The sequence below is a fragment of the Chiloscyllium plagiosum genome, chromosome 5 (genome assembly GCF_004010195.1).
Source record: "Chiloscyllium plagiosum isolate BGI_BamShark_2017 chromosome 5, ASM401019v2, whole genome shotgun sequence".
Taxonomy (NCBI): Eukaryota; Metazoa; Chordata; class Chondrichthyes; order Orectolobiformes; family Hemiscylliidae; genus Chiloscyllium; species Chiloscyllium plagiosum.
The window spans coordinates 72,809,442-72,823,580 of NC_057714.1; the positions used below are offsets into that span (position 1 = coordinate 72,809,442).

General features: G+C 41.2%; 1 protein-coding gene across 6 annotated transcripts in view; it reads left to right on the forward strand.

Annotated features, from left to right (window-relative positions):
- rundc3b (RUN domain containing 3b) overlaps positions 1-14,139 on the forward strand; it is a 109,178-nt gene that overhangs the window by 67,353 nt on the left and 27,686 nt on the right. For all 6 annotated transcript variants that reach the window (XR_006311720.1, XM_043690335.1, XM_043690336.1 and 3 more), the window contains 3 exons: positions 6,599-6,684; positions 7,055-7,144; positions 13,279-13,359. Coding sequence is in view for 5 of the 6 variants with exons in the window: in XM_043690335.1 (XP_043546270.1) it covers positions 6,599-6,684; positions 7,055-7,144; positions 13,279-13,359 (257 nt within the window). In the remaining variant the exon portion in view is untranslated. The remainder of the gene's footprint in view (positions 1-6,598; positions 6,685-7,054; positions 7,145-13,278; positions 13,360-14,139) is intronic.

Below are 14,139 nucleotides of genomic sequence, written 5' to 3' on the forward strand. Positions count from 1 at the left end.
GGTCTTTTCTCATTGGAACGGCGAAGGATGAGGGGTGACTTGATAGAGGTTTATAAGATGATCAGAGGTATAGATAGAGTAGACAGTCAGAAACTTTTTCCCCGGGTACAACAGAGTGTTACAAGGGGACATAAATTTAAGGTGAAAGGTGGAAGGTATGGGGGGATGTCAGGGGTAGGTTCTTTACCCAGAGAGTGGTGGGGGCATGGAATGTGCTGCCTGTGGGAGTGGCAGAGTCAGAATCATTGGTGACCTTTAAGCGGCAATTGGATAGGTACATGGATGGGTGCTTAAGCTAGGACAAATGTTCGGCACAACATCTTGGGCCGAAGGGCCTGTTCTGTGCTGTATTGTTCTATATCGATGCCTCTTGTACCTCGAGCCATACCAATCTAATGCAATCTAAGCAGCTTTGAATGCTCTTCTGTGTATAAACCTGCAATTATTCAGAGCTCTGTTGCCGATGATTGAACACTCCAAGCCCTGCTCGCCGATTTCCTGTGCATGTCAATTTAATTAGCTTGTTGTTTGTTGCCTGAACTTTAAAAGTTTGCTTTTTTTTAATCCGTTTTCAAATTGCCTCATGGCCTTTCCCTTCCAAAGTCTGTGAATTCCTTCAGCCTTTTTCTGGTCTTTTGAGCATTTCTGATTCTAACCTTTCACGGTTTACTGCCGTCTATTTAGATGCTTAGGCATTAAGCTTTGGAATACCCTCCTTACATTTCCTCTGTAGAAACAGCCTCATTTGCTTTTTGTTTAATATTTCCTTGTGTGGCTGGCTGTCAAGTTTTGTTTCATAATGTTCCTGGGAGAGCATGTTGGAATGTCCTGTCTTTATAGAGCACCATTTATGTAATGTCAGTTGTTGCAGATGACAGGAAAAAAAAATAGGAAATTAGGGAACACTGGAAGTGATACTTTAAATGTGAGCATTTAGAAGATTGTGATGAAACAAAGTTAATGTCGATCTTGAATAGATGATCATAAAATGGTCAGAGGGCTTGCGCTTTCACACTCTCAAATTCATTTCCATTACTGTTTTGAGCATTAAAATACTTGTTGGTCAGCACCTCATCTTTAACTGGATTTTTTTCCACTGAGCTGAACATCAATCCTTAAGGTGATGGGTTCCTGTTATTATTAGCCATTATAAGAGGGTTGAATTGGCCTGCATGACCTGCTGCTGATGCTATTTGGCAGTCTCCACATGAAGTGTATGAGGATGAAGGTTAGGTTTAGGTGAGGATAACATTGAACTTGGCTGTGATACCTCCATGTTTTAAGAACCTGCTGATTGACATTTTTTGTCTCTCTCAAGTATATACCTGGACAAGTGACAGTTTCATTCATCATGCGAGGAATGGGAAAAATAGATACGGGGACAATTATAATTCCATTGTCAAACTGGATGAATTGTAATGTGTTGCACTAAATGTACATTAATTTGTTCAACCTCGATTTGTCAGAATACTCTTTTACGCATCCATATGAAACAAATTATCAAATGACCAAATGGTTTTGAATGGCACTGTGTCACAAAGCAAACTCGTGCAGCTATTACAATCAGGTTGTTTGACATTCAGATACCACATTTTACAAATGCCTGGGTTTCTGAGCACCTCCTGGTGACAAATCAAACCCTAATGAATCATACTGTTGTGGTAATGTTGCACCAATTAGAGCAGGGATTGAACGGTTCTTCTTTCCCACTGCTCATTTGACTACGACCGGTTTATTAAGTATTTGCTAGTTCAGTGGGTGTTTTAACAGTTTTGAGTGCTGTGACTGTAAAATACAGTTGTGTTGTGCAAGGTTTTGCTTTAAAGTTTTTTTTTAAAAAAAAGTTATGCTCAGGATGCATTCGAAAGAAGCTGCTCTGAATCATTCTTTCTAAATCACTCATGTACAGCAAATGTTTTGTAAATAAGCTGCGAAGTGGAACGATAAATTTTTTTTCAAAAGAATTCCAAAAATGTCACCTAGGTACAGGCTTGGTAGTTTTGATGCCTTGCATGGTTTCTGACTGGGCTCATGAGTCTTTCTGGATTGTGTGTATCAGCTTTTGTTCTGGAGTCAGTATCTGTTTGGTTCTTCCAGCACTACCTGCAGCATGTAGAGGGTTACACACAAAAGCAGGACTCTAGCTTCAGCAATGATGGAGAGGGAGAGACTGTGTGCAATTGGGAATCTGACCAGATACTCAACTGTGGTCATAGTAAGTTAATAAAATTAATGCTGGAATAATTCCCTTCTCAACCAGGGTCCATTGTCCAAAATGACTTTTGTGTTCTGGCTGCTCCATACCAAGGAATAAATAATTCATCAGGATGCTTTGCAAATAGGTCTCTGATTCTTCTAAGCTGATTTTTAATTTTCTCCTCATTCATAGGATGTGAGCATCGCTGGCTAGGCCAGTAGTATTGCTGTCCCTAATTGCACAAAGGGCAGGTAAGAGTTAGTTGTGAGTGTGGAGGCACATGTAGGCCAAACCAAATAAGGATGGCAGATTCCCTTCCTTTTAAAAGGCATTAGGGAATCAGATGGGTTTTTTTTTTCTGGCAATCAACAATGGTTTAATGGACATCATTAGTCTCTTATGTTGAAAGATTGGAGCGACTGGGCTTGTATACCCTTGAGTTTAGAAGATTGAGAGGGGATCTGATTGAGACGTATAAAATTATTAAAGGATTGGACACTATGGAGGCAGGAAACATGTTTCCGTTGTTGGGTGAGTCCCGAACCTGAGGACACAGCTTAAAAATAAGGGCTAGGCCATTTAGGACAGAGATGAGGAGAAACTTCTTCACCCAGAGAGTGGTGGCTGTGTGGAATGCTCTGCCCCAGAGGGCAGTGGAGGCCCAGTCTCTGGATTCATTTAAGAAAGAGTTGGATAGAGCTCTCAAGGATAGTGGAATCAAGGGTTATGGAGATAAGGCAGGAACAGGATACTGATTTGAGGATGATCAGCCATGATCATAATGAATGGTGGTGCAGGCTTGAAGGGCAGAATGGCCTACTCCATCACCTATTGTCTATTAATTCCAGATTTTTATTTAATTCAAATTCCACAGTCTACTATGGTAAGATTTGAATGCAGGCCCCCAGAATTTTAACTTGGTCTCTAAATTAGTCTAATGATAATACCATCACCTCCCCCTTTCTTTCTGATTTAATTGTTTGTCTTTGATCGACTTTTAAACTCATGGGTCCCCGCAGACTTTTTTCTGGGATGACAGGACTATCTTATGAAGAGAGATTGGGCAAACTGGGCTTACACCCTCCAGAGTTTCAAAAAACAAAAGGTGATCTCTTTGTTAACCTGCAAAATACATAAAGGGATAGACAGAGTAGGTACAAGTAAGATGTTACTCCTGATTTGGGGAGTCTAGAAACAAAAGCATGATTTCAATCAAGGAAGGTGCCATTTAGGACAGAGATAGAACTGGATGTAGGTTTGCTCGCTGAGTTGGAAGATACATTTCCAGACATTTCGTCATCTTTCAGTGGACCTCCAGGCGAAGCATTGTTGATACTTCCTGCTTTCTATTTGTATGTTTGGGTTTCTTTGGGTTGGTGATGTCATTCCTTGTTTTTTTTAAAGTGGGTGGTATATGGACTCTAACTCAGTGTGTTTGTTGATTTGAGTTCTGGTTGGAATGGCATGCTTTTAGGAATTCTCATGTGGGTCTCTGGCTCGTTCTAGGATGAATGTGTTGTCCCAGTCGAAGTAGTGTCCTTCCTCATCTGTATGTAAGGATACTAGTGAGAGAGGGTCATGTCGTTTTGCAGTTAGTTGATGTTCATGTACCCTGGTGGCTAATTTTCTGCCGGTTTGTCCAATGTAGAGTTGTTACAGTCCCTGCACAGTCCTTCCAGCTCAGCGAGCAAACCTACATCCAGAACCTCAACCTGAGCTACAAATCTTCTCAAAACTCAGAACTTTTTTTTCTTGAGGAATTATGAATCTTTGAATTTTCTACTCCAGAAGGCTGTGGAAGCTCAGTCTTTGAGCATATTTTAAAGAAATGAACAGATTTCTGATTATGGGTACAGAGACTGGTGTTAGTAAAGCATTGAAATGTTTGATCAACGATGATCATATTAAATAGTAGAGCAGGCTGTACAGGCTGATTTTGTCCACTTCTGTTCCTGTATTCCTGACTCTATTCCAAAGGATTTGGAATATGTAGGATGTAATTATGCAAATATTTAGCCATTTTAGAATCTGCATTGCTATGTCATTTGTAATACTGTTGCTTTACCAATAGTTTCAGCCCAATAAGTAAGGTCATTTTCAATGAATTTATAACAGTAAATTGCTCCTTCATATTCTTTTTTGATTTGCTTGTAGCCTTTGACACAATTAACCACTATCCTCCCCAATGTGTCTGTACTGTTATCCTTCCATGTCTAACTCCATTCGCTCGCAAGTTGAATTTAGTTATTCATTCATAACTCAACTGCAATGATTTATCCAAAAAAAGTGGCACCGGAAAAGCACAGCAGGTCAAGCAGCATCAGAGGAGCAGGAGAGTCTACATTTTGGCCGTGAGCCCTTCAGCAATGTGCAGGTGGCCCAAGGAAGCTGAGAGATGAATGGGAAGGGAGTGGGGGCTGGTGGGAAGGTAGCTGGGAATGTTATAGGTGGATGAAGATGGGGTGATGGGTTGGTGATAAGATAGTGGATAGGTAGGAAGGAAGATGGACAGGTAGGACAGTTGAAGAAGGTGGTGCTGGGTTGGATCTGGGAGAAGGTGGGGGAAGGAGAGATAAGGAAACTGGTGAAATCGACATTGATTCCGTGTGGTTGGAGAGTCCCAGGTGTCAGATGGCTAGGATTTGGTGGTGGTGGCGGCCCAGGACTTGCTGCCCTTGGCGGAGGGGGAGTTGAAGTGGTTGGCCACAGGTGTGTGTGTGTGTGTGTGTCTTGAAGGGCTTATGCCCGAAACATCAACTCTCCTTCTCCTCAGATGCTGCCTGACTGGCTGTGCTTTTCCAGCACCACATGTTTTGACTCTGGTTTCCAGCATCTGCAGTCCTCACTTTCCCCATCACAATGATTTATTCTCATGTACTCACATCAATATCTCTTGAGTACCTTGGGAATCTATCATCAGAAATGTTCCCCCCATGACTTTTATTTTCACCTATATGAGCTACCCCTCAATAACAGCATTCGCAAACACATATGGTCTGTTTTAGCATACATGCACCATTTTGCTGAGTCTCTCCCCTCCTTCAGATCTGCCATGCTGCTTGTCCAATATCCGGTGCTGCATGAAAATCTCCTCCTGTTAAATATTAGAAAAGTGAAGGCATGGTTTCTAGGCATTGAAACAAATTCTGCTTCCTGGCCCCACCTTTTACCCATTTCCCTTGGAATCACCTGAGGCTGAACTATTATCTAACTTGACACAGTTTCTGACCACACTTACACATCACCATAACTGTGTACTTCCTACTCCCTATCAGAGCTCAATTGGTCTGTTACTGAAATTCTCACTGATGCCTTTATTACTTGTTGACAGGTCCTCTGCACTCCAGGCCAGCCTGTACTCCTGCAACCTAGACTTCATCCAAAATCCAATTGTTGATACCCCTTATCACATCAAATCTCATCTCTTACCAGCCCCCCACTCCCAATGCTTTACTGGTCCACATGGGCTTCTCTTATTAAAAAATCCTGATTTTAAAAATTTTCATGTTTATTTTCGTATTGCTCATCGTAGCTATAGAGTTTCTTCCTTTCTGCTTTGCAACCCCTCTCTTGTTTATACTGCTGCTCAAAATCCTTTCTCTGACCAAGCTTTCTCTCACCTGTCTTAATGCCTCCCAGTGTGGCCTGGTATCCAATTTAGTTTCAGGATGCACTTGCAAAATAAGTTGGGATGCTTTACTGTTTGACTGCTTTGCTTTGGCATAGCACTGTGTGTGGCAACATTAGATACTTTTCACAGTACTTCTGTTCTTGAGTGCTTGTGACAATAAAATCCCTGATGAATGGCTCCTGCCTGAAACGTTGACTCTCCTGCTGCTCAGATGCTGCCTGATCTGCTGTGCTTTTCCAGCGCCGTACTCTTTGACTCTGACTCTGATCTCCAGCCTCTGCAGTCCTCACTTTCTCCCACCATAAAATCCAAGTCTAAATCTTAAAAATCTGTATTTTAATGCTGCATAAAAACAAATTCTTTTTACAAGTTGTCAATACAAACACTTTGTCTTTTGATTTTTAAAAGTCCTTGCTGTTGGCTGACAATGTTTTGTCCAAATGAGCTTTTGTCAGTCATCTTCTGTGTCAGTCTGATCAGCTATCTGCATGAGGTCAGTTAGACTAATGTAAGGAATCCCTTTCTGTCTAATTAGAACGACTACTTAGAGTTTTGCAGCATTTACTTAAAGCTCTGATGTTTTACTGTCGGTAAGTTGTAGGAATTGTATCCCACGTAGTATGTAAAACACTAGCTCCCAGTTGGCTGCTTTGGATGACTTGTGATCATATGCAGTTGTCAGCTCAATGAACAAAAAAGTGATGTAGCTGTTTGCCCCAATACATTTTTAATTCTGTTCTGCTTCTGTTCTGTCTCTTGTAACTCGACAGGGTAGAGCGTGGATCCGAGTTGCGCTCATGGAGAAGCGTCTGTCTGAGTATATCTCTACTTCCCTGAGGGACATCAAAACGACCAGGTCTGTACAAATTATCCCTGTGATGTGACATCTTTATAGCATGAAAAACTAACAAAATTGAACTTGGGTTGACATAAAATAATTCCTCTTGTTTGTTCTTTTTATTAAAAAAAAAGCAGTCTGTAGCCTGATGACACATGATTATATACTATCCATGTTGTTTCATGAACCGGAAAATTCTAATAAGAGGCAGATGTTTAATAGTCCCCTGAATTGTTTAGCTAGAAAAACATTGTTTCACAGCTGATTTTAAGTTTATATATAGCATTAAAACTGATTTTTATATATAGCATTAAAACTGTGCTTTAAACTGTTGGTGCCCTACAAGCAATACAGGCCTGAGAAACCTTTGTTAAAATTTCTCTTGAAGGAGATATTATGAAGATGGAGCTATTGTCCTTGGAGAAGAAGCAAACATGCTGGCTGGCATGCTGCTTGGGCTCAATGCGATTGATTTCAGGTAACTGACCTGGTTTATTCCATTGACTTTATTGTATTCAAGACTTTCAGGTAATATGTAAAAGATAAGGGATCAAGGGGTGACAGTGGGCGAGTGGTATTATCACTAGACTCTTAATCCAGGAACCTGGGTTTAAATCCTGATGTGGCAGATGGTGGAAATTGAATTTAATTAAAATTTGGAATAATAATGACCACAAAACTATTGCCAATTTTTTGGGGAAAAAAAATCATCTGGTTCACTAATGCTCTTTGGGGAAGGAAATCTGCCATCCTTACCTAATCTGATCTACCTGTGACTCCAGACCAATAACAATGCTGTTCTCTGAGCAGTTAGGGAAAGCAATAAATACTGGCCTGGCCAGCGATGCCCGTGTGCCATGAATGAATTTGCTTTTTTCTGGTTGAAAAATGTGCACACCTAGTTCACCTTCTGTTCTTCAAATGCAGATTAAACATTAATGTTGGCAAGCAGCCAGTAAGTCAATCCATTTTCTGCTCGCACTGTACACATTAACAGTGAAAGTTGAAAAAATCTTTGGCAATTGTGATGTCTGACTGTACCCAAAGGTATACAATAACTAGCAATGTTCCTGCTGAGTTGTAAATGTGCATGTCCATGCAGTAGTTGGAAGGTAGTACATAAACAAACTTTTTGTTTCAGGTTGAGTATCTTGCATGCATGGCCATGCAAAAAACCTCATCTTTTTTCATGGCAGGGTATATTGAAATCAGAGGGTGCATGACACCAGGTTTTAGACCAACAAATTTATTTAAAATCTCAAGCCTTTGGCATGCTGCTCCTTCATCCACCTGACAATGGAACAATACTCTGAAAACTTGAGATTTCAAGTATACTTGTTGGTCTATAGCCTGGTGTGGTGTGACTTCTGACTTTTTCCACCCCAGTCCAACATTGGCACCTCCACATCATGCAAAATAGGGCCGGCACAGTAGCTCAGCGATTACGCACTGCTGCCTCACAGCACCAGGGTCCCAGGTTCAATTCCAGCCTCGGGCAACTGTCTGTGTGGAGTTTGCACATTCTCCCCGTGTCTGCGTGGGTTTCCTCCCACAGTCCAAAGATATGCAGGTCAGGTGAATTGGCCATGCTAAATTGCCTATAGTGTTAGGCGCATTAGTCAGACGGGAATGAGTCTGGGTGGGTTACTCTTCGGAGGGTCGGTGTGGACCGGTTGGGCCAAAGGGCCTGTTCACACAGTAGGGAATCTATCTATATATATATAACAACGGGGGTCGTATTGACCTGATTCAGATTAGGGGAAACCGACTGGATGGAGAGACATGGGTTCTATTAGTCGGCTGCAATTTGGGGATGCAGTTAGCCTTTATTTGTTCACAAGTATTTGGAGCCATTCAGACTGCTCTAATTTTGCAGTAATAACCACATTGATAGGGAAATGAACTAAACCTGTATAAATCATAATTTTGGCCATAGAACATAAAATAAGAAGCAGGCACAGGAGCAAGTCCTATGGTTGACCTACTGTTGGGAAATAAGGCAGGGCAGGTGACTGAGGTGTCAGTGGGAGAGCACTTTGGGGCCAGCGACCATAATTCTATTAATTTTAAAACAGTGGAAAAGGATGGACGGGATCTAAAGTTGAAGTTCTAAATTGGAGGAAGGCCAATTTTGATGGTATTAGGCAGGAACTTTCAAAAGCTGACTGGGGGAAGACATTTACAGGTAAGAGGACGGCCAGAAAATGGGAAGCCTTCAATAATGAGATAACGAAACTCCAGAGACAGTATATTCCTGTTAGGGTGAAAGGAAAGGCTGATAGGTATAGGGAAGGCTGGATGACTAGCGAAATTGAGCTTTTGGTAAGCTCTGTCAGGTATAGGCAGCAGAAATCGAGTGAATCCTTTGAAGAGTATAAAGGCAATAGGAGTACGCCTAAAAGGGAAATCAGGAAGGCAAAAAAGGGCCATAAGATAGCTTTGGCAAATCGGGTTGAGGAGAATCCAAAGGGATTTCATAAAATATCTTAAGGACAGAAGGGTAACTAGGGAGAATAGGGCCACTCAAAGATCAGCAAGTCGGCATTTGTACAGAATGGCAGGAGATGGGGGAGATACTAAATAAGTATTTTGCATCAGTATTTACTGTAGAGAAGGACATGAAGGATATAGAATGTGGGGAAGTCGATGGTGACATCTTGAAAAATCTCCATATTACACAGGAGGTGGTGCTGGTTGCCTTAAAATGCATAAAAATGGATAAATCCCCAGGACCTGATCAGACATACCTTTAAACCTCTGTGGGAAGCTAGGGAAGTGATTGCTGGGCTCCTTGATGAGATATTTGTATCATCGATAGTCGCAATAAGGTGCCGGAAGACTGGAAGCTGGCTAATGTACCATTGTTTAAGAAAAATGGTAAGGACAAGCCAGGGAGCTATAGACTGGTGAGCCTGATATCGGTGGTGGGTAAGTTGTTGGAGGAAATCCTGAGGGATGGGATGTACGTGTATTTGGAAAGGCAAGGACTGATTAGGGATAGTTTGCATGGCTTTGTGTGGGAAATCATGTCTCACTAACTTGATTGAGGTTTTTGAAGAAGTAACAGAGGATTGATGAGGACAGAGCAGTGAACGTGATCTATATGGACTTCAGTAAGGCGTTTGTAAGATTCCTCCTGGTAGGCTGGTTAGCAAGGTTAGATCTCTTGGAATACAGGGAAAACTAGCCATTTGGAAGCAGACTTGACTTGAAGGTATATCAGAGGGTGGTGGTGGAGGGTTGTTTTCAGATTGGAGGCCTTGGACCAGTGGTGTGCACAAGGATCGGTGCTGGGTCTGCTATTTCATTTATATAAATGACTTGGATGGGAACATGAGGTATAGTTAGTAAATTTGCAGATGATACCAAAGTTGGAGGTGTAGTGGACCATGAAGAAGGTTACCTCCGAGTACAGCGAGATCTTGATCAGATGGGCCAATGGGCTGAGGAGTGGCAGATGGAGTTTAATTTAGATAAATGTAAGATGCTGCATTTTGGAAGGCGAATCAGGGCAGGGCTTATACAGTTAATGTAAGGTCCTGGGGAGTGTTGCTGAACAAAGAGACCTTGGAGTGCAGGTTCATAATTCCTTGAAAGTGGAGTTGCAGATAGATAGGATAGTGAAGAAGTCATTTAGTATGCTTTCCTTCATTGGTCAGAGCATTGACTATCGGAGTTGGGAGGTCATGTTGTGGCTGTACAGGACATTGGTTAGGCCACTTTTGGAATATTGTGTGCGTTTCTGATCTCCCTCCTATCGGAGGGATGTTGTGAAGCTTGAAAAGGTTCAGAAAAGATTTACAAGGATGTTGCCAAGGTTGGAGGATTTGAGCTATAGGGAGAGGCTGAATAGGCTAGGGCTGTTTTCCCTGGATTGTCGGAGGCTGAGGGGTAACCTTAGAGGCTTATAAAATCATGAGGGGCATGGGTAGGATAAATAGACAAGGTCCTTTCCCTGGGGTGGGAGTCCAGAACTGGAAGGCATAGGTTTAGGGTGAGAGGGGAAAGATATAAGAGACCTAAGGGGCAACTTTTTCATTTAGAGGGTGACGTGTGTATGGAATGAGCTCCAGAGAAAGTTGTGGAGGCTGGTACAATTACAACATTTAAAAGGCATCTGGACGGGTATATGAATATGAAGGGTTTAGAGAGATTCTGGATTAGTGGTGCTGGAAAAGCACAGCAGTTCAGGCAGCATCTGAGGAGCAGTAAAATCGACGTTTCGGGCAAAAGCCAAATGCTGGCAAATGAGACTGGATTAGGTTAGGATATGTGGTTGGCATGGACTAGTTGGACCTAAGGATCTGTTTCTGTGCTGTGCATCTCTATAACTCTATATGACACCTTGAAACTGCTATAATGTACATTTAAGATAATCAGGATGTAGGCAATAGGGAATAGAATTAAGCCATTTAGCCTCACATCTGCTTTGATGTTTCGAAGGATTATGGCTGATCTGACCCAGGCCTCAACCCCTCTTTCATGCCAGCTTCTCATAGCCCTCTACTTCTATTTCAAAAATCTATCTAGCTGCTCTTTGAATACTTTGCTATTTAGATCCCACAACCCTTTTAAAGTAAAGAGTTCTACTGTCTGAGAGAAATTCTTTTGGACCTCAATTTTAAATGAATGTCTCTTTATTCTGGTAACTTTGCTTCCTTAGCTCGAGAGATCCTCACTAATGGAAACTTCTCAACCACTCCTGTGTCAAGGCCCGAGAATCATGTGTTTCAATCATCCCTCATTTCTTAAACGTTAATGAATAAAGGCTTGATCTGTTCAGTAGTTCTTGATAAGACAACTTCTTCTCCTAGGAATCAAGCTACTGAATCACTTTGAACTGCCTTCAATGCCAATCCATCATTTTTGAAATTTGGAGACCAAAACTGTGCATAACTGTACAGTCTCACCATCCCCTTAATCAGTTGTAACATGACTTCCTTATTTTTAAAATCTAATCCCCTGGGAATAAAGGCCAAAATTTTATTCGCCACGTTAATCGCTGAAGCAGCGTGCTTGAGAAGGTGGTAGTGAGCTTTTGCCTTGAACTGCTGCAGTCTGGTGTAGGTAGACACAATGCTCGGAGGTGCTAGTGGCAGAGTAGTATTAGTGCTGGATCATTAACCTGCAGACCAAGAAAGTTTCAGGGGTTCCAGATTAAAATCCTGCCATTGCAGGTGGTGGCATTTGAAATCAATAAAAGATCTTCTGTATAAAAACAAAAGGTGTAATGATGACCATTAAATTTGTGCATGGTAGGAATTATTGGGAAGAAACATCTGGTTCACCAATACTGCTATACTGCTGCATGTGGTGGTAGGGGAGTGAATGTTTGCTGTGTGAATGTTGGGATTTTGGCTAGAACACCAAGAGAAACCTCCTTGCTCCTCATTGTATAGTGCAATGAAGCTTGTATGTCCACCCATGAGGACAGGTGAGACCTTATTTTAATGTTTAAATGGAAAAGTGGCACCTCTGAGTTTGACACCCCTTTAGTATTGTGCTGGAGTGTCAGCCACTGTTGGTTTAGCTTCCTCTTTCCAGTAGAGGTGGTTATCTATTTCTCTTGGAACCAGTCACGCTCTCTCTCTCTGATTCGATCATCTCTCACTCTAAGCTATTCTCTCTGATATTCTCACCAGCTGTTTTTTTGTCCTCTTCCGATTTTTTTTTCTCTTCCTGCAATATTGGGCAATGTGTGAAATCTGTTCTTTACTGTTCATGCATTTTGTTATCCAATTTCTTGCCATTTCTCCTTTTTCTGTCTTTAATCCATTTAATGTCTTTGGCAGGAAGAAAACTGAGAATGCAATAATCAAGTTTATACTTCAGATTGAACTGGTCTCCAGCCTGATAGTATTTTCCTGGCAGTTTTATTATGATTGCTCATCAAGGCCAATAGTATCTACTTGAGCAGAAACATCCTCAATTTTCTCTTGTACCACTGTGCCATTTACAGATAAATTGCTAGAGTGACTACACTACTCTACACAAAATTTATTCATTGCGAAAAATTACAATTGAGCATTCTTAAGGTATAAAAGTCACTATATCAGTTAGTTACTTTTTACCTTCATAATTTGCATATCAATACGGTCCCCTCGCATAAGTCTTATCTCCAAGATCTTTCAATGTGAGTGTCAGAATTTGCTAATTTGGTGATTAATTTCTGCCTTCAGAGTGGGGGTCGGATCGCTGCAGGAGGATTTATATTGAGCAACTGAAGTTGATGTTTTAGTTGCTCCAAACTAAAGCATGTACTCCGTTCATCTGCTGCAGGCTTTGTTGATCCACATATTTATGTGAAGGTCTTTACTGAGGCATTCACTGTGAGACTGCCTCCTCTTGGGGATTGAGCATCACCTAAAAGGGTCTGCCTGCAATTACCTATTTATTCCTGCTACATATGAAACCCCTCACTCCACATGTTGTTATGCCCAATTCCCAAAATGTGTTTGTGTATTTACAACTTCTATGGAAAAGTGAACACTTAAAATTGCACCACATAATGAACAAAATATAGAAATGAAACTTTCAAAAAAAGTCTTTGAGGTGCAATCTGTTAAATAACTGGCCTGGATGTAATAAATAAACTCTACCTTTTTCTTTTAGCTTCTGCTTAAAGGGTGAGAGTCTGGATGGTAATTGTCCTGCTGTTATAGACTACACTCCATATCTAAAGTTCACACAAAGGTAGTTTTATTCTGATTTGTGTATTTTCTTTTCTTCAATGTGTTTAGATCAAGTAATAAGAATTAAAATCTCAAAGCTAAGATTTTTCCTAAAATTTTCAACTTCCATTTATTCGTATTACACTAGTGTCCCAACTGATGGACATAAATATATAATGATTTGCCTGAGATTGTGTACTGATATTTTCTGGATTACATTTGCAGACTAGTTAATCGTGAACCTAAACTATCTTAATTACTTGGACAATAAATTACTGAATTGAGGCATTAATGTTCAGAATCCAGAGTGCTCTGTTTGCTTCTACACTTTATAGTGCCTCCAATCTGGGGATCTCGTAAAATCTGATCTGTTGGTTCTTGGCTTGATCTCTGCAGTTACTGAGGCTGCTTCATTGGAAGTCAAAGTATTCTGCTTGAACTTGCCTATTCTGAGTAATCTCATCAATTAGAAGTCTAATAATGGCCATGAATCCATTGTTGATTGCTAGGAACAAACCCATCTGGTTCACTAGTGTCTTTTAGGGTGGGGAAACTGTCATCCTTACCTGGTCTAGCCTACATGTGACTCCAGACCCACAGTAATTTGGGATGGGCAATAAACACTGACATAGCCAGTGATGCCCTCATCCTGTGAATGAATGTTTTAAAAAACCTCTAGCATCAACCTTGAATCTGAATAATTTGCTATTCACCAAAAATGTCACACTCCGTTGTCAAACAACTGCTTTGAAGGTACAGGTCTGTATGATCTGGACTGGAATCTGTGCCATATTACAGCAGA